Source organism: Lucilia sericata, unplaced genomic scaffold, assembly GCF_015586225.1.
Source record: "Lucilia sericata isolate MDLA Ls3-8-SP2 unplaced genomic scaffold, ASM1558622v1 Contig000256F_arrow, whole genome shotgun sequence".
NCBI classification, from domain to species: domain Eukaryota; kingdom Metazoa; phylum Arthropoda; class Insecta; order Diptera; family Calliphoridae; genus Lucilia; species Lucilia sericata.
The window spans coordinates 240,087-265,164 of record NW_023994282.1 but is presented as its reverse complement, the minus strand read 5'-3'; the positions used below and the strand labels follow the sequence as shown (position 1 = coordinate 265,164).

General features: G+C 32.8%; 1 protein-coding gene across 2 annotated transcripts in view; it reads right to left on the bottom strand.

The window, feature by feature from the left end:
- Positions 1-2,011: 2,011 nt before the first annotated feature.
- The window catches only part of LOC119602826 (trichohyalin), a 43,827-nt gene continuing 20,760 nt past the window's right edge, over positions 2,012-25,078 (bottom strand). The window contains exons 1-7 of one of the 2 annotated variants that reach the window (XM_037954579.1): positions 22,377-22,454; positions 22,106-22,280; positions 21,652-21,783; positions 3,684-8,528; positions 3,392-3,609; positions 2,779-3,322; positions 2,012-2,722 (exon numbers count right to left, since the gene is read on the bottom strand). In XM_037954579.1, coding sequence (XP_037810507.1) covers positions 2,640-2,722; positions 2,779-3,322; positions 3,392-3,609; positions 3,684-8,528; positions 21,652-21,783; positions 22,106-22,280; positions 22,377-22,400 — 6,021 coding nt within the window. In that variant the 5' untranslated portion in view covers positions 22,401-22,454 and the 3' untranslated portion in view covers positions 2,012-2,639. Of the gene's footprint in view, positions 2,723-2,778; positions 3,323-3,391; positions 3,610-3,683; positions 8,529-21,651; positions 21,784-22,105; positions 22,281-22,376; positions 22,455-25,078 lie in introns of those variants that run through there. The other variant, XM_037954578.1, reaches the window with a different exon arrangement.

The window sequence follows — 25,078 nt, the reverse complement described above, 5'->3', positions numbered from 1 at the left end:
TTTGACATGGGGTCTAACCAGAGTGCCATATAACATGGCACAACGGGTGGTCATTTGCCCGCAGGACTTGTCCTGGCTTGTCAGTTGGTTGAATTTCCTTCCGGATCCACGTTGTGGCCCAAAATCACGGGAAGAGAATGTGGATTCAAGGACTGATATATCCAAATGCCATATACATATGTCTGGATTCTCTCTCCGGTGCTGTTGCCATCTCAACAGAAGTCACTGGCTGATGTGACAGAGCAACTTATGCTGGATTCCTGAATCCGTTGACTATCTCTTACTCTTCGGGTAGTAGGGCGCCAATATAGGTGCCTGTCATTCCGTAGATCGTTCTTTATAGTCTGAGAATGAAACTGATGTATTTGGTGAAAGATCGGAAAAGACTCCTCTGCCCGACAGGAGACTAGTACTGATTTAGTAGACCTTTTACTTCAGCGAAGTTCTCGGTGCCATCTCAACTGGATTCATATTGTTTCATGCTACGAGACTTATGGTTGAGGTCCGTTATCTCAAGTTGTCGGGGCATACAGAGGGATCCTGATTTATTGGCTGGGAATTTCGGACTACCAAATACGTCTCTAGGTGCTGTTGCCGAATCAACAGAGCCATCTCAGTAGTGTGGTTCCGCGGGCTTTAAGAGTTTAAGGAACGCACTGTAATGGATCATTAATTGATGGGGATTGCATTTTAAATAATGCAATCTTTCATGACATTATAAGGGTGGTCACCTTCCGCTATACCGAAAGATTGATTTCACCTGATATTGGCTTTAGACCAGTGATTGTTTTTTCCTTGTCGGGCATTGCATTGGGATTGATCTCATGCTGCCTGTCATTCAGTAACGGGGCTACTATGACAAGAGATTAGATAGCTCGAGTACTTCACATGGACCGGCTCAGCCATGCACAAAAATTGGCACCTGAGTTCTTCATGGAAGGATTCAGGGGCGCGTGGTAGACCGCCTCAAGTCTACCCAGTGGATGAAAAGACCACAGTGAAATAAGGCCGTCAAGGCAGGTGTTCACGTAAAGCACTCGACATTCTACTGTATAACGCTCCAGTTGAGAAAATAGTGAGACAATTTTATATGAAAAACCTAAGATCGGCTGTAGATCCTTTAATAATGTTCCAATTGAGAATGCTTAAATCGGCTATAGATTCTTAAATAACGTTCCAATTGAGAAAATTTTATGAGGGAAAAAATATGTGATCAGTGATTACTAATATTTTCCGACAGAAATCGATATTTTATGAAAAACTTAAAATCGCTAGTAAATTAAGAAAAATAGTGAAAATCTGTGATCACTCATTATTTCCATTAAAAATCGAAAAAAATGTGATCACTCCTATTTTCATTCAAAAATCAAATTTTATCTGAATAATTTAAATCGGAAAAGTTTTTAAAATCTGTGATCACTATAAAAATTTTAAATCGGCTGTAGATCGTAATAATAATGCTACAATTGAGAAAGTAGTGAGATGCTGTGATCATTTCTATTTTCCATCAAAGAGAATCTGCGATCACTTATATTTTCCATCAAAAATCTAATTTTATATGAAAAACCTTAATCGTCGGTAGATCCTCAGATAACGGCCCAATTGAGTAAATAGTGAGAATCATTTATATTTTCCATCAAAAGTAAAATTTTATCGCCTGTAGATCCTTAAATAACGCCCCAATTGGGGAAATAGTGAAAATCTAAAATCACTCATATTTTATATGGAAAACTTTAAATCGGCTATAGATCCTCAAATAAGGCTTCAATTGAGAAAATTTTTAAAAAACTGTGATCATTCAAATTTTCCTTCAAAACATCGATTTTAATCTGAAAACCCCAAATGAAAAAACTAGATATTTTAATGACGCCCTAATATGAAAACTAATAAATTCTGCGATCACAATATTAAGATCGATTAAAGGCTCAATTAAAATCAATTTTCTTTAGAAAAATATTTTTTATTTGTTTATTTTTCAAAAATGTTTTTTTTTATTTTTTCTTAATCTTCTAGAATATACATTTTTAAATTCTTTTAAAAAAATTATTTTGTTTTACTTTATTTTTGTTTTTCTTCACTTTATCGTCCACTTTTCAACATGCAAGTGGGGCTTTTAAATATATTTATAAGAAAATAAAGGGATAGAGTTTTAAAAAAATAATAACTTATAAAATAAATGCAATGAAAAATAAATAGTTAAATAATGAAATAAAATATTTGTTTTATGCCGTTTTGCAACACTAACACTTTTTTTCCATAAATTCAATTGTCAGACATCGCTAGATCAAAGGTTTGCGCGATAAAACATTTAAAAAACCAGAAAAAGTAGCCATTGATTAAAAAAACGTTAATTTTAAAAATATTTTTTTAAACGAAACCTTTGCTAGCAAGGAGACAATTTTTTAGTAGAAGTTTTTTTGTGAGAAAATTTTCATTAAATAAAATTGTGTAGTGCCAAGAAATAAATAATTAAAATGTGTGTGGAGTTGTGGGGGTGTGGGTGGAAATGGGGTGAAAAGTTGTAGAAATAAATAAACCTATAACTAGAAAAATTGTTGGTTTCTTCCAAGTGGCAAATGCATAAAAGTAGTTAATTATAAACGGTGAAAAGGGAAAGACAGGTAGTGTAAGCAAGCAGTCTACCACAAAGGCATGGGACGATGTCTGGCCAAAAATTCTGAAACATTGATGGCAGGTTTATCATAGTTAACGGCAGGGCATCCTAGAAAGAATAACATAATTAGTAATTTCTCTTGTTAATACTACAAAAAAACTTACTACACACTGAACAGGTTTGTTCATCTGTACCATCACCACAGCCATCACGGCCCGAGCATACTATGGCCGTTGAACGACATCTACCATTGCTGCATCTGTGTGGGCAATAGGCATTATTATCGATATTCTTATTCATCAAACCACCAGCGGTTAAAAGTTGCAAAAAGAAATTGGGCATTGAGCGGGAACCACACAAATGTGGTGGTTCATCACTGCCATCACGGCACGATATAATGGCATTACAGTATTCATATTCGGGCAAACATTCACCGCTCTTGCAACGGAAAGTGTGTGGTGGACAGGAGTCTTCCGATTTCAAGGCTGTGCAGCCAATTTCATCTTCACCATGTGGACACTGTTTGCGACCATCACAGAGCGCAGCCCTTGAAATACAACGTCCACTTTGACCACATTGGAAAGCTTGACTGGGGCAGGTTTGATTAAGGCGTGTATTGAAAGTACATTCCTCATCAGAGGCATCATTACAGTCAGAACGGCCGTCACAGACAAAGAACCAAGATATGCAAACGCCACTAGAGCGACACTGTAAAAGAAAGTGTATTACTTGTTGAAACGGTTCTGGAAAGCCTTACTCCTATTAACAACTACTTACTTGGAAAGTACCAGGAGCACAACCTGTTCTCTCGGCACCACATTGAGCCGCAGAAGCATCGTTTTGCATCTGAGAGGAGTAAGCATTGGCGGCACAATCGCAAACACCACGAGCATTACAAACTGTATTAGGATCGGCCAGTTGACATTGTTTATCATTGGAGCAAGACAAACCCAAGGAAACAGCTTCCAAACTCAATTCCACACGTTTGCGAATTTCTGAAACAAAAAATAGAGAAACTCCAATTAGTTTAAAAATACAATCTTTCTCGTTCACCTACACTCCTTCTTACCTGTGGTGGGTTTTGTGGTCAATAGACTTTCCATAATGGGAGCATCAATAGAGGGCTCGGCTGTTACCTCATCATTAGCATTCAAAGACATTAAAGGTCTTAGGGTGGTGGCTATGGGAGCAGCTGGTTCCATAAGAGTAACACGACTAGCCAAATTCAACATAGTTTGTGTAGTCAATTCCTCAATAGCTCCAGCTGAGGTAGTGGTTTCAGTCTGTTCATTATTTTCCTCCACCTTCAAGTCATTAGTTGAAATTGTGGTAGTTTCTACCACCAAGTTGTCGGCTTCGAATTGTTGAGGCTCATAATCTACCGAGGTATCGAAGGGCAGATCTAAGGGTGATAAGGTATGATGTTCTTCTTCAGTCTTTTCAATTTCATTATCTTCTGCATGTGTCTTCTCATCATCTCCCGAAGCTTCTTCTTGTTGTTGTTCGACAGACTCTTGTTGCTGTTGTTCTTCTTGGCTTGTGATGGGTAATTGTTGTACTGGTTGCACTTCTTGCATATCAGGATAGAAAGTTATAAGTTTATCTCCTGGATCAATAGGTGCTTCAGTAGAATCTTGAGTTGGCAATTGTTGCGACATAACCGATTCCTCGGAGATGTTTGTATCTTCTGCCAAGAGATCAGCTACATCACTTTCATGCATATTTTGCAAATGATCATTGAAATCGGATTCTTGGCCATATTCGGGTTGTAGGGTCACCTCTTCTTTCATGAGATTATTTAAAATGTCGCTAATAGATTCGCTTTCTTTGAATTCTTCATTTACAGGTCTAGCAGAATCAATTATTTCATCTTGGTTAAAGTAACTATTTTGTGGTTGATTGAGATAGACATTTTCTTCACTTTCGGTTTGTTCACCTTGTGACACCTCATTGTCTTCAATGCTGTCTTGATTAAGAGTCCCATAGTGGTTAACAGTTTCCTCATTTGCAGACTCTTCATTATCATCATCAATTCTGTCAGCTAATGTTGGAGTTGGTTCTTCAATTTCTTGGAGTGTTTCAGATGGCACATTGTCGCTTTCGATTGGTAATTCGGTAACTTGTGGAGGTTCTTCGTTGCTGAACATTGGCTCGATTTCAGCATTATTAACATCCGCTGATTCTGCCATGTGTTCCGACTCTTTGTGTTCCTCTTCTTTACTTATATCTGCGAGATGTTCTTCGACCTCTTTATGTTGATCCTCTTCATTTTCCACATTATCGGCTTCATGTTGTTCATTATCTTCCACAGCTTTCTCTGCATCTTGATTAGTTTCTTCAACAACTTCAGTCTTTTCATTAACATGTTCCAAGTTATCGGCAATATCATCTTCTTCTTTATGCTCTTCTTCAGTGGGCAAAGTTGTGGATTCTGCCAAATCCTCTTCATGTTCTATGACAGTTTCTTCATGATGAGCTAAGGGTTCTACATTTTCACTTACTACCGAGTTTTCATTACTGTCACCATTGACTTCTGATTGTTCATTATTTTCTGTGATTTCGCCAAAAGTTTCTTCATTTTGATTGATAGTTTCTGAGTTTTCAGATTGTTCTAGAGATGCTACATCTTCCGAGTTCATTTGGAATATATCTTCTTGGTTTTCTTCTTTAACAGTTTCTTCCTTATGTTCTTCATCTTCTTCAATTGCATTATTGATGGGTTTCAAATCTTCCAAAGAGGATTCAGTGACAACATCTTGTTCTTGTTGCCGTTGTTCTTCATTATGTTCCTGCTCGGCTGCGAGTTCTTCATGGGGTTTATGTTCCTCTTCGGCAGTCTCAGTTGCAGGCTCATTTTCCAAATATTGAGGTTGTTCTGTCATAGCTTCTTGAGAAATATGATGATCCTCTTCATTTACCAACTCATGATCAGTTTCATTAGGTAATATTTCTTCTACAACTGTTTGTTCCTCTGCAATTTGATCTTGAGCTTCCTCAATGTTGGCCACAGTAACAGGTTGCTCTTCTTCCAAATGTTTCTCATCTAATGCAATTGGTTCATCATGTTCCTCTTCTATTTGTTCAACAGGTTCATGTTGTTCAATATCATTAACATCTTGATTAATTTGGTCAGTTTCTATGTTTTGTTCGGTTGAAATTTCATTTTGTTTATCTTCTTGTTGATTTTCGAAATCTTCAAACACATGATGATCAGAGTTTTCAGCATCGCCATCAGTATGGTTATCTACTTCAGGCATTTTTTCTGTGGTTTCTTGCAACATTTCTTCTTCTTGCTGTTGTTGTTCTTCCTCTGCTTCGTTAGTGTCCGCAATTTGGCCCGCAGCATTGTTTTCATCAATTTGTTGGCCTACAAGTTTCTCTTCCTCATTGTCTACGATCTTCTCATCATTGACAACCGACTCATCAACAACCGAAGAAGCAACCTGTTGTTGTTGTTCATTTTGACTATTGCTTAAATCGATTTCAGCTTCTGGTACATTTTTAACTTCTTCCTCAAGTACAGCCGATTGTGTGGTAATAACTTCATCATTTGCCATCGTCACAGCTTCAGGCTGCTGTTGTTGTTGTGTGTTTGCTTCATTTTCATTTTGAACACTTTCATTTTCCGCTACAACTTCATCGGTTTGATCATGATGAATTTCATTTGTTATTGATTGTAAGCTTAATGATTCATTTAAACTTTCTTCTTGATTGTCTTGTTGCTGTTGTTTGGGTGGTATGTTGTTGATTTCATTATTGTCAGAGATTATGTGATCCAGTTGTTCGATATGATCTTGTTCAACAATATGATCTTCTTGTTCAGCATGCTCTTCGTTATGTTGCTCAACAGCTTGTTGTTCTTCAATTTCGTTATGTTCTGTAACATCATCATGATCTTCATCGGATTGTTGTTCAATATTATGTTCTGTCTCATGCTCTTGATTTTGTTCATATTCGAATTCTTGTTCTGGTTGAGTTTCTTCAGAATGTTCCTGTTCAGTTTGCTCCTTATGATTTTCTTCAAGCTCCTGTTCTTGTTCGTGAGCTTCGTTTTCTGGCTCCGATTGCTGCTGGTGATCTACATTCTCTTGTTCTTCTTCTAGTTCATGAACTTCGCTTTCTGGCTCTGATGGTAACTGGTTAGCTTCATAATTTTGTTCCTCTTCTGGCTCATGAACATTCTCTGGCTCTTTGTCATATGCTGATTCATGATTTTCTTCCTGTTCTTGTTGTGTTTCCGATACTGTTTCATGAACATTCTCTGGCTCTTTGTCATGTTCTGATTCTTGATGTTCCACTTGTCCTTGTTCCTGCTCTGATTCCAGATCATGTTCCGATACTGTTTCTGGATTTTCTACATGTTCCTGTTCAGATTCATTAACAGGAGTTTCAGCATACTCTTCTTCATGCTGAGTCTCCTGTACTTGTTCAGCAGCTGATTCATGTCCGGCCTCTACATTTTCGACATGTTCCAGCTCAGAATCTTGAATTTGTTCTTGTTCGGGCTCATTTTCTGGTTGTTGGTTTGATTCTTGATTTTCCACATGTTCCTGCTCAGAGTCCTGAGTGTGTTCTGGTTCAAGTTCTTCGTGTTTTTCTTCTTGTTGATGTTCTGATTCCTGATTATCTACTTGTTCCTGTTCGGACACTTGAATTTGTTCTGGTTCTTGTTCATTGGCTGGTTCTAGATGTTTTACATGCTCTTCTTGCTCATGTTCTAACTCATTAAGTTGTTCATGAATTTGCTCTTGTTCTGATTCAGAATTTTCTTCGTGCTCTTGTTCAGTCTCTTCAATTTGTTCGTGTTCTTCTTGATGTTGTTGTTGTTCATCTTCTGACTGATGCTTTTCTTCATGCTCTTGATCTAGATCTTGTTCCTGTTCGGTAACATGTTGTTCTTGTTCCGTTTCAGGATTTTCTGCATGATCTTGTTGTTGCTCTAGTTCCTGAACTTCTTCATTTTCTTGTTGAGCTTCTGGCTGATATTCTGACTCAGTCTTTATTTCATCTTGTACTACCTCATGTTCCAATTCTTGCTCTTGATTATCAACTTGCTCTTGTTCTTGTTCTGGCTCTTGTTCATGTTTGTCCAAGTCTTCTACCTCTTCTTGCTGAACTTGCTGAACTTGCTCGTGTTCTTCACCATCATGTTCTTGTTCCAAATTATCCTCCATCTCCTGTTGGGCGGCTTCATAATCAAAATTCATGGTATTATCTACCACATCGCCATATTCATTATGTTCTTCTTCTTGCATGTCTGTCTCCGACAGATGTTCTTCAGCCTGTTCTTGTTTTTGGGCCTCTGTATGATTTTCTTCCTCTTCAATTTTATAGGGATAATCATCAGTAGTATTGGGAACATATTGTTGAGTTTCCGAAATTTCTGTAGCCTCTTGAGCGTGTTGTTCCTCAGTTTGAGCGGGTGTTAAGGGTTCATAGTGTGTTGCTGTATCTTCTGGCAATTCAATGGGAGTTTTTGATGTGAGCTGCACAATATCTTTATCATCGTCCCACTCTTGTTCTTCTACCGAAACATTGGCTGTTTCTTCGGGTTCTTGTTGGAATTGTTGTTTAACGGGATCAGCGTGTTCTTCTACTGTGGGATCAGCTTGTTCTTCTACTATGGGATCAGCCAAAACCTGAGGTTGGGTAGCTACAATTGCTGGTTCTTGTTCAAGATTAAGAGGAGCTTCAGTTTCCTTAACAGGAGCAGTTGTTGTAGTAGTGGTAGTTTGGGCTACTGGTACCTGAACTTCTTCAATTGTATTGTCTACACACACACCAGCCTTAAGTTTGGCAGGAGCGGTACATTGACAACGACCGAACAGATTGGGAATTAAGAAATCACAATGGGTGCGGGCATGAAACATTTGACAGTGGGCATGACTGTAACAGACAGAACCAGGTGGAGCAGCTGCAAGTAAACAAAGAAATGGAAAAAAGATGGCCATCAATAAAAATTGGAAAAACTGCTTAGAAACATATTTCAGAATAGTCAAAGTTAGAGGAAGAAATAATAAATTTTAAAAAAGTGGAATTTGTATGTATCACAAACAAAAATTCCCAAGCATCTTTCACATGTTGGGTAGTTACTATCCACACCTGATTTTTTTCCTACATTTTACTTTATTTTTGTTTGTTTTTTGTACTTTTAGGAAACTAAACTTTGGTTGACACACTTTTTTTTCCTTATTTTTTTGTTGTTGCTAGAAAGAAATTTTTGCCAAGAAGCAACAAGAAGAAACCTGCACAAAGCCATCAATAACATGATCAAGCATGATACATCACAATATACTACTTGCAATACCTATTTGCCGCTCAACCTGTTTCCACTGGTTTACCAACTAAGTCGTCAGTCTTTGCCACAAGTAGTTGAAATAGAAGTAGTATGTAGTGCTGGTGTTAGTGGTAGTACTAGTAGTAGTTAAACTCATGATAGTTGTTGTAAATACATAGTTACATTTTAGTTAGTAGAGTTGTTCCCGTTGCATTTTTCTGCAAAACATTCGTGCAACATTGCTGCTGCAACGTCAACTTTGTGTTGTGTGTAACACAGACGCCAATATCTACCGTTTTGTAGTTGATGTTGTTTCTTAAACAGAAACAACATATTTTCTTTTTTTTTTTGTTTGTTTGTTCTTTATGGCTTATTTTTGGCTAGTCTAACTCTGCCGATGGTTGCAAACAGCATCACGATTATGATCATTTTAAGGCTGCCTCATCCGCTTAATTATCATTAGCCAAAAAGCCAGCTCAGACTGAGGAAGTCAATGGCTTTCATGCGCCAATATATGCAGACATTCAAGTGCCGTTGCTCAACAAAAAAAATTTACTTGCGCTGCTCATTGCAATGTTTGTTTTTTTCTCTATTCTTTGCAGTTTTAATAAATAAAATACATATTTTCAAATGCTTAATATTTGACGCTGTTAAGTCTACTATTTCTCTCTGTTTCTCTCTCTCTGGTGATCTTCAATTTCTTTATTACTATTGCCAGCGATTGTTGCAATCGTATTGATTTAATAGTTTAATCATAATAATCATCATCATGACCATCACGTGAAATATAAAACAAATAAACAGAGAATCGAAAAAAAAAACGCCATACAATTGTTACAAGTTCGAGTGTCAAACCTGTTTCCAAAGATTAACCAACGTTTGTCACATGTATCATTCAATAAATTCAAGCGATAAAATGGAACGAATTTCAAAGAAATGCAACATACACGCATGCTGCTGCATGATGAACCTCAAGCCTGAACATTAAGACTTAAATTATGGTAAAGCAAAACGGAAAACAAAATTCTACGCATTTTTTTCCAACGTAAAAATTTTTTAAACGATCGATGATCGCCAATGATCGTTGTGATCAAGAAACTAGTTTCCTTTTTAAGTGGTAAATTGACTGACTTACTGATTGATTGATCTTGTTTGTCATTTTGTCATTTGGCATCAACGTATGCGCTTAACAGATGACATCATAGAGGATTAACCTAATTTATGTTTAAGAGTTTAGATTTATATATAAACGATTAGCTTATAGGGATTTCAATATAGTATGAGGGGTTTTTGAAATATTAACAGTTACATCACTAGTCATTCAGCTATTTTTTTGGATTATCAAGCTTGGAACTAGTTCTTAAAATCACGTTCTTTAAGTGCCCAAAATGATTTTCAAATAAGAAGTGAAAAGCCATAGACTAATGATCCTTTTGGGTTCAGTTGTAATGGCTGCTTAATGTTGACTCTATCTGGAGGTCTTGCTGTTATCATCTATTGTCATTAGATCTTAATTATTCTTAAATTTCGATGGTCAATTGCTACAGATCGATATAGTTCAGACAGGACTGTGTTGTATTCTGTCTTAATAATACGGCACAATGATCATAATATGTAAATAAATCATTAGAGTCAACTTATTCTAAAATTTTGTTCGGTGATCGCTACAGATCGATGTGGCTCCGACAGTCCGGCCATCATTATACGTAAAGAGTCATGAAATCACTGGAGCCAACTTGTTCTAAAATGTTCATGATCATCTATTGTCATTAGATCTAAATTATACAGATCGATATAGTTCAGACAGGACAGTGTTGTATTCTGTCTTAATAATACGGCACAGTGATCATAATATGTAAATAAATCATTAGAGTCAACTTATTCTAAAATTTTGTTCGCTGATGGCAACAGATCGATGTGGTTCCGATAGTCCGACAATCATTATACGTTAAGACTCATGAAATCACTGGAGCCAACTTCTTTTAAAATGATCATGATATATGATCTGTATCTGGAGGTCTTGTTGTTATCATCTATTGTCATTAGATCTAAATTATACAGATCGACATAGTTCAGACAGGACAGTGTTGTATTCTGTCTTAATAATACGGCACAGTGATCATAATATGTAAATTAATCATTAGAGTCAACTTATTCTAAAATTTTGTTCGCTGATCGCAACAGATCGATGTGGTTCCGACAGTCCGAAAATTATTTACGTAAAGACTCATGAAATTACTGGAGCCAACTTGTTCTAAAATGATCATGATATATGTTTCAGTAAACAAATCATTATTCTAAAAGTTGTATGGCGATCGTTATAGATCGATGTTGCTCTGGCAGAACAGCATTGCTTTCTGCCATAATAATTTAGCACAATGACCACATCGATCTGTAGCGATCTTCAGATCGCTGGACATAGCTGCCTTTTACATAATGAACAGAACAAAGATCATTATATGTAAACGGATAATTAGAACGAAATTATTCCAAAATTTGGCTCACGATGATCAATATAGATCGCTATAAATTGATGAGATTCTGGCATAAGAGTGCTTGGCTTCTACTAAACAATGAAAATTTTACACAAACAAACTGATCTTGCGATATGATCCCGATAAACTTTTCTAGTGATTTTCTACATGTTTTCTGCTAGCACAAGTCTATACCAACGATCTATACATGCGATCACTATTTTAGAGAAGATCAATTATTTCAAAAATTCAATTAAGCTTTTTTTCCGGATTGGAATTTCTCTTCCTTTAAAACTATTCAATAGCAAACCATACTAGTCCTTTTTACATATAAATTACTTGTAAAAAGGAATTTTAAAAGCTTTTCTTAAGCAACAACTTCAATTTCTATTAAGCAATTTAAATCAAAGAATACTAGTTACTACCAGCAACAAACAAATTAAATATTTTCTCTATAAAAAAACTAATTAGGAAAAAATTCAATTTAAATTGAGTAATTGCAAAGAAAAATAGTAGTAATAGTAGCTAATTATGCATGCTTTTTATAGTTTGTATGCTTAAATATGCTGACATTACATTGATTTGCTCTACAGTATTACTTGTTGCAAGCACTTTAAGTATTTATTACCAATTGCGAAAGCAATTCTTTATTTCCAGGAATACTACTTTATTACCACAAAAGCAACCATAATTTGAGCTGCTGGAGTAACAAAATCACACGCATATTGTTAAAGTAAAACATATTAGCAGCAAATGCTATTTATGTGATTTGCTAATATAGCAAATGCATACATATGTTCTCCAGCATAGATGAGCCATTTAAAACAGCACAAGATGTTTCTTGAAAAGTTTAGTTTAGGTACTCTAGTTAGGAATTTTCCATTGAATTTTTATTAATGTTTAATGTTTGTTAAGTCAAAAGAAAACTCCTGGGAAGTTGGTGGCTTGTAGTTTGCAAGAAAAACTAGTTACATATTATCAGCAGCTCATGATCTACAGCAGCAGCAACAACGAAAACAACAACCGCGAATAGCATGACTACACCCAATGGCCATGTTACAGAGGAGTTGAATAGAAATTATAGGAAGTCTTACTTTGTTAGGAAAGAAAAAATATATAATAAATTTCGAGAGAGTTAAATGTAGGTCAAGTCATAAAATATGAAAATGAAAAAAGTAAATATGAACTGCAAACTACAAAAAAGTTTTACTTGACAATAATGAAAACTGCTCTATAGATCAGTTTTGCAAAAAAGAAAACTAGAAAACTTTTGCTTTTTTTTTCTCTTCTACTAATAAAAGTATATAAAGACATTAGTAATTATGATTGAAGCAACTTGAAAAATTACATACATATTAATGAACTTGCTACTGGATCGCCAGTCATGTTAAATGTGTCAGAATCTATGGGTTTTTATATAGTTTTTTTTTTATTATTTATAGTTCGGGCTATTAAGACTAATGTTTAGGGTTTTTTATATTGGGAAATTTCTGGAATAAGCTTCCACGGGAATTCTTTAAATCCTAATTAGTCTATAGTCTAGTCTATAGTCTAATCTATAGACTAATCTATAGTCTAATCTATAGTCTAATCTATAGACTAATCTATAGTCTAGACTATACTATAATCTACTCTATAGTCTAGTCTATAGTCTGGTTTATTGTCTAGTCTACAGTCTAGTCCATAGTCTACTCTATAGTCTAGTCTACAGTCTCGTATATAGTCAAGTCTATAGTCTAGTTTATAGTCTAGTTTATAATCTAGTTTATAATCTAGTCTTTAGTCTAGTTTATAGTCTAGTCTACTGTCAAGTCTATAATATAGTCCATAGTCTAGTTTACAGTCTACTCTATAGTGAAATCTGTAGTCTAGGCTTTAGTCTAGCCTGTAGTCTAATCTGTAAACTATTCTATATACTAGTGTATAGACTAGTCTATAGTCTAGTCTATATTCTAGTCCATAGTCTAGTCTATAGTCTAGTCTATAGTCTAGTCTATAGTCTAGTCTATAGTCTAGTCTATAGTCTAGTCTATAGACTAGCCTATAGTCTAGTCTATATTCTAGTCCATAGTCTAGTCTATAGTCTAGTCTATAGTCTAGTCTATAGTCTAGTCTATAGTCTAGTCTATAGTCTAGTCTATAGTCTAGTCTATAGTCTAGTCTATAGTCTAGTCTATAGTCTAGTCTATAGTCTAGTCTATGTCTAGTCTATAGTCTAGTCTATAGTCTAGTCTATAGTCTAGTCTATAGTACTAGTCCTATAGTCTAGTCTATATTCTAGTCATAGTCTAGTCTATAGTCTAGTCTATAGTCTAGTCTATAGTCTAGTCTATAGTCTAGTCTATAGTCTAGTCTATAGTCTAGTCTATAGTCTAGTCTATAGTCTAGTCTATAGTCTAGTCTATAGTCTAGTCTATAGTCTAGTCTATAGTCTAGTCTATAGTCTAGTCTATAGTCTAGTCTATAGTCTAGTCTATAGTCTAGTCTATAGTCTAGTCTATAGTCTAGTCTATAGTCTAGTCTATAGTCTAGTCTATAGTCTAGTCTATAGTCTAGTCTATAGTCTAGTCTATAGTCTAGTCTATAGTCTAGTCTATAGTCTAGTCTATAGTCTAGTCTATAGTCTAGTCTATAGTCTAGTCTATAGTCTAGTCTATAGTCTAGTCTATAGTCTAGTCTATAGTCTAGTCTATAGTCTAGTCAAGTCTAGTCTATAGTCTAGTTATAGTCTGTATATAGTCTAGCTATGTCTAGTCCTAAGTCTAGTCTATAGTCTAGTCATAGTCTAGTCTATAGTTAGTCTATGTATAGTCTATAGTCTAGTCTATAGTCTCGTATATAGTCCAGTCTATAGTCTAGTTATGGTCTAGTCTATAGTCTAGTCTATAGTCTTAGTCTAGTCATAGTCTAGTCTATAGTTAGTCTATAGTCAGCCTATAGTCTAGTCTCGTCTAGTCAATAGTCTAGTCTATAGTTCCGTCTTAGTCTAGTCTATGTCTAGTCTATAGGTTAGTTCTATAGTCTATTCTATAGTTAGTCTATAGTCTAGTCTATAGCTAGTTCTATATCTAGTCTATAGTCTAGTCTATAGTCTAGTCTATAGGTCAGTCTATAGTCTAGGCTATAGTCCTATCTATTAGTCTAGTCTATAGCCTAATCTATAGTATAGTCTATAGCCTAGGTCTATATTCTAGTCTATAGTCTAGTCTATAGCCTAGTCTATAGTCTAGTCTAGTCTAGTCTATAGTCTAGTCTGTAGTCTAGTCTGTAGTCTAGTCTATAGCCTAGTCTATAGTCTAGTCTATAGTCTAGTCTATAGTCTAGTCTATAGTCTATTCTATTGTGTAGTCTATAATCTAGTCTATAGTCTAGACTAAAATACTCTATCTATGGTAAGATTTTAACAAATTTTCTTGGGGATTTGTTTATTCAAAACCCTACTTATGACAGGTGTCTTAGGAAATGAGTGCCTATGTGAGTTTGTATATGTATTTGTATCTTCTAATAAACATAAATATGTTTTATTTTATATTAGTCTTTTGAATTTATTTTTATTTATATTTTTATTACCAACTTATTTGCTCATAAATGCACTTTCCAATGTGCCATGACTTAATGGCATACTTTTTCCTTAACTTTGTTTATTCCGTTTGTTGTATGTATTTTTTTTTTTTTTTTTGTTTTATTTATAAAAATATTTTATTTTATTTATACACCAGTTTGTTGTTTATTGCTAGTGTTGTTGTTGTTGTTGTATTTTCTTTGAGTTGTGAAAAAAATTGTTCACACTGTTACTTTCATTAAAAACGTTTATGATTTTATTTTCTAATCTTGTCATGTTATACATTTCTTGAATGAACGTTTCATTTCTATGCACAGATATTTAAATTTTTAAATATGAAAAAAGAAAAGAAAATACTGGTTTCTTTTAAGAACCGGTAAGTTTTTTTCTTTTCATTTAAAAAAAAAAAACTAAGATTTTAAATAAAAATATTTAAATTGCAATTAAAGTGACACCTTAAGTAAAACAACTTTTAAAGCAGGTTGTAAGAAAGTTGTGTTAATATTAAAGATTTGAACAAATTTTTTTTAAAAGGGTTATAGTTCATGAGAATGTAACTAAATTTTAGCTAAAATTATACACCTGTCTAGTTTAATCTTTAACAAATCATAAACTTTATTTGCCAATTAAAGCTTTTTACATTCTTTCTTTTAATTTCAAATTGAAAAACATTATATTTAGATGGTTAATCTTTGCGAAAAGCTGCAGGAAACTAAATTAAAACTTTAGTAGAAATTGTTTCTTTTTTTAATTACTCCCAAAAAGTAAAATAATACCCATAAAATTAAACAAAGTCCAATTAACAGCATTTTAACTGTAAACAGGACCCATCTTTAGAGTTTTCCAACTTTTAATTTAATTTGATTTTCTAGCTTTCTTTACTCAAAGTGAAAGGTTCCTTGTTGCAGCTTAAACTTAACTTACTATAGTTTTCCTATATTTCTATAGCTGCTACTTTTTAATGATTGTGTTTAAAAATAGCAAATAAAAGAAATAAAATTGAAAAAAAAGAAAAAAACTTTTTCACATTTCCAAAATGACTGTAAAAATGTATGACTTTTTCTTGTGTATTGTTTGTCGTATTGTTATTCTAACTTAAAATATATGAACGAACGATGTTGTCTGGTGAAAGCCATTCACGCAAAAGATTTTACTGTTTTAAATGAGGTTTCAAACCAAACTAAGAAAAAAATAGGTATTTAAAAAAATCAAATAGAAAACCAAACTTTTGTCCAAGGAAGCCTTTCAAAAATGCCACAAAATTAAATAAAATTTTTTCGTAATTAGAAATTATATTTTTTATGAAGTTATACATTCTAAAGATATGATCACTAGTGAACTAATTGAATTAAGAAGCTTTTCACTAATTGTTGGTCTTTGGACTACAGTCTCTATACTCTGGACTTTATTTTGTCATATCTTCTATCTCGCCATTAGTATGACTATAGTCTCGACCATTATCTTAGCAATTGTTTGACTATAGTATCGACTTTATAATTTAACCTTAGACTCCACAATAGTTTGACTATAATCTTGACTATAGCTTAACTGTAGTTTAGACTATATTTTGACTATAGTCTGGAATATATCGACTTTATAATTTAACCTTAGACTCCACAATAGTTTGACAATAATCTTGACTATAGCTTAACTGTAGTTTAGACTATATTTTGACTATAGTCTGGAATATATCGACTTTATAATTTAACCTTAGACTCCGCAATAGTTTGACTATAATCTCGACTATAGCTTAACTGTAGTCTAGACTATATTTTGACTATAGTCTAGAATATATTTTGGACTATATTCTTATATATAATTTGATTTTATAGTTGGACTATAAATAGTTGGACTTGAGTCTTGACAATAGTATGATTTTAATATCGATTACAGTTTGACTGTAATCAGGCCTATAGTTTGACTTTAGTCACGACAATGGTTAAACTATAGAAGTCCACATTTTAGAGTGCACTATATGACTTTAGTATCAACAATAGTTTGATTTGAATCCTGACTATAGCTTGACAATAGTCCCTTCTATAATTTGAACCCTACTATGAATTTAGTTTATGAATATAGACCCGACTATAGTCTGACTTTAGTCTCGATAATAGTTAGGACTATAGTTTGACTAAGTACTCGATCATAGCTTAACTTTAGTCCTACAATGGTATGACTATAATCCCGTTTATAATTTAGACTATGGTTTAACTTTAGTCTCAACAATAGTTTCACTATAGTCCCATTCTAAGTCCTGACTATATTTAGTTTGCCAATAGTCCCGACTATAAGTTGATCCATAGTTTACTTTAGTCCTTTAATGTTATGGTTTTAGTCTCGTCTATAATTTAGACTATAATTTGACTTATGTCTGAACAATAGTTTTACTAAAGTCCCTTCTTAAGTTCTGACAATAGTTTGCTAATAGTCCCGACTATAAGTTGATCTATAGTTTAACTATAGTCTGCATTATAGTTTGACTTCAATCCTTCAGTGTTATGACTATACACCCGTCTATAATGTCGACTATAATTTGACTTTAGTTTAAAACATAGTTTTACTGTGGTCCCTTCTTTAGACCTGGCTATATTAGGACTTTAGTCCCGACTATAGTTTGGCGATAGTCCCAACTTTAATTTGACTATAGTTTGACTTTAGTTCTACAATGGTACTTCTATAGCTCCGTCTATAATTAAGTCTATAGTTTGACTTTAGTATCAACAATAGTTTTACTATAGTTTCTTCTTTGGCCATGACTAAATTCAGGCTATAGTCTCCACAATATTTGGACTATAGACCCAAGTCTGGATCATAGTTTGACTATAACCTCGAATATAGTATAACTTTAGTCTCGATAATAGTTTTGCTATAGCCCCAACATATAGCTTCTCTATAGTCTCGACTTGGTCTCAACAGTAGTTTGTCTTTAGTACCGGATATAGTTTGATTTATGCACTCGACTATAGTCTCGATAGTAATTTGACTATATACACGTTTTAAGTATATAGTCATACTATATACAGTATATATTCAACTATTATCTATCTTCTACTATAGCAACGACTAAAGTTTTGACTATAGTCTCAAGAATAGTTTGATTATTCTCTTAACTTTAGTATCGACCATGCTCTTGACAAAAGTATTAATTTTAACCAAGTATATGGACTATTTATCGTCTCCACTATACATGTTTAAAATTCCACCAGCTTAATGACATATTAAGTTTAGAATCTTGAAACAACAGCAACAACAATAACAACATTTTCTAACATAAATATTGCATGTTTTAAAAAGATTCCTTAACCAAAGTTTTCTACTTGTTATTCAAGAAAAAAAATTTCTGTTATCTTTTGTTATATCCGCTTAAAACATTATCTCTCAACTAATTGTTATAACTTAAAGAAAATTTCTCTTCCTTTTCCCCTGTTTTTCTTAATTTCTACATTATTTCCCCCGACAACCCATAATTAACCAAACAAACTTGACAAATTATATAGCCACTTCTTAATAAAATAGAAATATAATGGAGAACAAAAAAAAAAAAAAAAAACAATGTAAACAAAAGAAAATTAATCTTAATAAAATTGATAGATTGTTTGTTTAAGTGATTAACGTGTTTTCAATGGCGCCAAATTGTAACAAGGCGATCTTTTCAACTTGAAACGCCCCACCAAAGGCAGTCAAGTGAAATGCCGGCTACATGAACGCAGCCACGACATGACAGGCAACATAAAGTCAAGTGCTCAATGGGGGAAATCTCTGTGTTCTTCAAAAACAACAACAACAAACAGCAGCATTTTGTTTATTTTAATCGAAAATTTCCTGTGGTAGCCGGGCACAACATTTTTGTTTTTCATAAACGACACACGAAACTTGATCAAACTATCGATCAATTCATTCAGTAGATCGTAGTGTCTGCAATCAAGTGCTTTTGAAAAAAAATTAAAAAATAATAAAAAAGGTATCAACCACCATTGATTAGGCAGGCGGGCAGGTTATTTGTTAAAGGTGTGATTAAAAAAAGTGTTCATTGATATAGTTTGAACGATACTTTAGGAATATAGATGATCATAATGTTAATGATGATGATGGTGATCATGTTTTGTTGATAATTCAGATGATGGTGATTCTACAGATCTTGCTGCTGTTGCATTTAATGCTAATGATGCTGTTGTTGCCTTTAGGTGATTGTTAGTTGTTTGTTCTAGAACTTGTTAAAAAACACAGCAACCACACAGCACACCATCTTCTCCGGGTATTTCGTGTAGCTGATGTTGACGTTTTTTTCACTCAGCATTTTTATTACAATTTTATTTTTTTACAAAATAATTTTTTTTTCTTGGAAATTAACCAATTACCATGATAATTAGTTGTTTGTGACTGTTCTCACATGTGAAAGCAACAGAAAAATAGAAAAGATTTTTAAGTTTGATAAAAACCGCCCGTTTGCAGCTGAGTGTTGTTTTTTATATTGTATTTTTGTTTTATGTTTGTGAACAATGTAATTAAGCTGCATGTTGTTTTCTTTGAGGCATGTTCCTGCTTGATGTATTCATTCACAGCAGCTCACATCATGACATTTGTGAAAATAAATCAATTGGAGGATGACAGTGAATTGAAAATCCACTCTACTTGATTGTGACTTGTAGGAGACATTGTGATCAGAGTAGTCTGTACTATAATTGAACTAGAACAGAACTAGAACTGAACTAGAACCTGAACATCGAACTGAACCAGAACTGAACTAGAACTGAACTAGAACTGAACTAGAACTGAACTAGAACTGAACTAGAACTGAACTAGAACTGAACTAGAACTGAACTAGAACTGAACTAGAACTGAACTGAACTGAACTAGAACTGAACCTAGAACTGAACTAGAACTGAACTAGAACTGAACTAGAACTGAACTAGAACTGAACTAGAACTGAACAGAACTGAACTAGAACTGAACTAGAACTGAACTAGAACTGAACTAGAACTGAACTAGAACTGAACTAGAACTGAACTAAAACTGAACTAGAACTGAACTAGAACTGAACTAGAACTGAACTAGACTGAACTAGAACTGAAACTAGAACTGAACTAGAACTGAACTAAGAACTGAACTAGAACTGAACTAGAACTGAACTAGAACTAGAACTGACGAAATGAACTAGAACTGAACTAGAAACTGAACTAGAACTGAACTAGAACTGAACTAGAACTGAACTAGGAACTGAACTAGAACTGAACTAGAACTGAACTAGAACTGAACTAGAACTGAACTAGAACTGAACTAGAACTGAACTAGAACTGAACTAGAACTGAACTAGAACTGACTAGAACTGAACTAGAACTGAACTAGAACTGAACTAGAACTGAACTAGAACTGAACTAGAACTGAACTAGAACTGAACTAGAACTGAACTAGAACTGAACTAGAACTGAACTAGAACTGAACTAGAACTGAACTAGAACTGAACTAGAACTGAACTAGAACTGAACTAGAACTGAACTAGAACTGAACTAGAACTGAACTAGAACTGAACTAGAACTGAACTAGAACTAGAACTGAACTAGAACTGAACTAGAACTGAACTAGAACTGAACTAGAACTGAACTAGAACTGAACTAGAACTGAACTAGAACTGAACTAGAACTGAACTAGAACTGAACTAGAACTGAACTAGAACTGAACTAGAACTGAACTAGAACTGAACTAGAACTGAACTAGAACTGAACTAGATGAACTAGAACTGAACTAGAACTGAACTAGAAACTGAACTAGAACTGAACTAGAACTGAACTGAACTGAACTAGAACTGAACTAGACTGAAGCTAGAACTGAACTAGAACTGCGCTAGAAACTGACTAGAACTGAACTAGAACTGAACTAGAACTGAACTAGAACTGAACTAGAACTGAACTAAACTGAACTAGAATTGAACGAGAACTGAACTAGAACCGAACTAGACTGAACTAGAACTGAACTAAAACTGAACTAGAACTGAACTAGAACTGAACTAGAACTGAACTAGAACTGAACTAGAACTGAACTAGAACTGAACTAGAACTGAACTAGAACTGAACTAGAACTGAACTAATAACTGAACTAGAACTGAACTAGAACTGAACTAGAAATGAACTAGAACTGAAATAGAATTGAACTAAAACTGAACTAGAAATAGAACTAGAACTAAACTAGAAATAAAGTATAGAAAATTTATTTTTTAATATAAAATGTTAGAAAAATTTTGCAAATTTTTCTTTTAACAAATTGTTCAAAAAAAATGTTTAAGATTTCACTTTTACAACAGTTTTTACAGATGTTCTTAAAAATGTTATTTCCTCTTTTAATTCAAATTCCGATCGTTAATTATATAAAAACACTTTTAAGTTTTTAAAATTTTTTCCCAAATATCCATATAAGATTTTATTAAATAAAACTTTGACTTAATATTTAAAGTGTTTAAAACACTGCATATTTGTTTAGTAGCTCTAATAATAAATACTAAAAAAAAACTAAAAATTTTCAACAGTTTTTAACTGTTTTACAATAAATATAAATTTAAAAAATTCTAAAATCAACAGCAGTTTTTAATTTGCAACTTCATCATCATCTTCTTTCTCCTTAACCACAACTAATGTCTTCCTCTCAACCACTGATCTTGAATTCTTTTTTCCTTCTTTTCTTTTCAATTTTCACTCTAAGTTGTATTTTTTAGTAAATTCTGCGTACTTACGTCCAAGACATGTGTGTTTACGGAACTGTAGAAAACCTTCTACACAACGGCAGGCACCATCCAAACAACTGCTGTTGGCCACTTTCATGGTACACTGTTCGTTGAGAGTACAATCACCACCCAGAAGTTGAGCTGCCAGAGAAAAAAATGAGAAAAACAGTCATTCATTAATTATGCGAAATAAATATTTAAAGATCATCTAAGCTAAACACACACAGATACACTTAAACACACACTCTTAGTTATAAAAAACAAACACGGAAACCTGTCATAAAAGTGTTAAAAAATTATAGTTTTCCAACTTTTAGTAAAAGAACAGATTTCTAAAGATAAGTTACAAAATTTTATCAACATTTTTTTAACTGGCATGTGTTTCCAAGTGTGTTTAACTTAAAATAGAAAACTTGCTTTGCATTTTAAGAAAAATTAAAAAAAAAAAAAAAACAAAACTTACAAGACAAACATGTTGTTGTATTATATTGTACATAATAAGGTGCACATTCACAATAACCCTGGGCCGAACAAGATGAACCCTTTATGAAATCTGTACAATCCATATCGTGTTGACATTTGGAACCAAGTGTTGAACCTAACACATCTGTGCAGTGTAATGTTATAATTAACACTATCTGTAAAGTGAGAAAAATCATTATTTTAGTAAATATCAATGAAAATTGTTTACTTAAAAAGTTCAATAGAAATTTTCTTATAAAAAAAAGATTTACCTTCACCAGAATTTTCTTAATCATAAATATGTAAATTTTCGATGTTAGTTAAATAAATAAACCTCATTTATTTTAATTTCCGGGAATTAGCATCAAATAAATTTATTTAAAAAACGTTTAAGTTTGGTGTGACATTTGTAAGTGTTATTAATGAGCTTGGGTCTTAAGTCTTTCGTTTGTTTATTCTGGTTGTGTGAGTGATTTAACAGTTCGTGTCTTAAGTCTTTTGTATGCAGTTGTGGTTATTATACTCTCCACCATAACTCGAAAAGAACGTGGATTATACTATATATGCTTTTCGTTTAACACTTAGTCATTTTTACCGTAAACCTCAAAAAACCAAAAGTTTTTTGTTTAACAAAATCTCGAAAAATTTAAGATTTAAACCAAAATGCAAGGCGACATCTAATGAAATCTTTAGAAAATTTATGAACTAGAACAGAACTAAAAAAACACTAGAACAGAGCTAGAATTGAACTAGAACTGAACTAGAACTGAACTAGAACTGAACTAGAACTGAACTAGAACTGAACTAGAACTGAACTAGAACTGAACTAGAACTGAACTAGAACTGAACTAGAACTGAACTAGAACTGAACTAGAACTGAACTAGAACTGAACTAGAACTGAACTAGAACTGAACTAGAACTGAACTAGAACTGAACTAGAACTGAACTAGAACTGAACTAGAACTGAACTAGAACTGAACTAGAACTGAACTAGAACTGAACTAGAACTGAACTAGAACTGAACTAGAACTGAACCTAGAACTGAACTAGAACTGAACTAGAACTGAACTAGAACTGAACTAGAACTGAACTAGATACTGAACTAGAACTGAACTAGAACTGAACTAGAACTGAACTAGAACTGAACTAGAACTGAACTAGAACTGAACTAGAACTGAACTAGAACCTGAAACTGACTAGAACTGAACTAGAACTGAACTAGAACTGAACTAGAACTGAACTAGAACTGAACTAGAACTGAACTAGAACTGAACAAGAATTGAACTAGAACTAAATTCACTTTAAAAAAAAACGTTCACAATATCCTTTAAAACTATTTTAACAAAAAAGTATCTAAAAATCTTTCCAAATTAACAAAGATCAATAAATAATCTATTTACCTTAACACTTACTTTACTAGTTATTTTACTATGACCTAAATTCCAGCATCAAACAAGAATTTAATGATTTTTTCTATTTATAAATAGATTTTTATTAGCAGAACCGCAAAAAAAAAAGAAATAAAATTAGCAAAGAAAATATAGAAATACAATACATATATTTTTAATTGCAAAAATCATAAAAAGACTTTCAACAGACAAAAAAAAAAAAAAAATGCAAATTGAACATAAATTCAAAACAAAAAATTAAAGAAAGAGAGAAAGATTTGATGTAAATAAAAACCAAAACAAGAACCATTGCTATTGAATTGTACCGCATTGACGAGTGTCAAGTACTATTAGCCGAGTTTAATCTACTTTCCCAAAAAGTCTCAGGTTTAGAGTAATAAAGCAGTGGCAAGTAATGGCAGTTAAATAAAAAGTAAAAAATTAGGTATCATGAGTAGAGAGTATCATGATTCAAATAAAATGAGCAAGCAGTGATTTAACCAATAAAATGTTATATGTTAAATGAAGGCTAACTGATGTGCTGTGGACACAGGAAAGAAAGAAAATAGTGAATTTTCGGTTCAACAGTGGGTTTCGAAAATTGCGATTCTCATTATTAGTACTTTTGATAGCATTTGCTCAAAATTTAATTTTTTAAATTTTTATTACATGTTTTATTAAATTATTTTAGATTTTTTAAAAACACATTTAAAAAAGTAGTATTTCTATTTTTTTTAGAGTACTTTTTATAAAAGTTGATTTTTTTTTAAATAGTATTTTTAGTACTTTTTATAAATATTTTTTGATTGTTTTTTTCAATACTTTTTAAAAAGTAATACTTTTTTATACAAATTTAAATTTTTTTTATCAAATATGGAATTTTTAGTACTTTTTTGGTTAAAAAGTAGTATTTTTAGTACTTTTTGTGAACATTGTTTTATGGAAATTAATTTTCTTTATGTTTTAGACAAAGAAGTTATTTGTTTGTGCTATTTTAATACATTTTTAAAAAAGTAGTATTTCTACTACTTTTTTAAGACATTCAAAAAATTTATTTTGTGAAAAAGATTTTAAATGTTTTTTTAATTTATTATTGTGAATTTTTGGTCAAAAAGTAGTAGTTTTAGTACCTTTTGCAAAAATGTTTAAAGTGAAAATTAATTTATTTTAAGTGCTAATTAAAGAATATTTGGTTTTAGCACCTTTTTGTTATTAATTTAAAAAAAGTAGTATTTCTACTACTTTTTCAATTAACATGTGTTTTTGTAGTGTTTTTAATTTCTTTAGTTAATTAAAAAATTTTCATATAACTTTAAATCGGCTGTTAACAAAAATCGATAATTTTTTGGTTAAAAAGTAGTATTTTTAGTACTTTTTTTAAAAAGGTTTTTATTACGAAAATAAATTTACTTTAAGTTTTTTACAAAGAAATTTTATTTTTAAACAATTTTATTGCTATTTCAAATAAGTATTATTTCTACTACTTTTTGAAAAAGCTTCAAGATTTAAACTTTTAATGCATTTTATATGCTTATTTAAAATTAAATTTTTTTTTATATTTTTTCAGACATTTTCTTAAAAATTC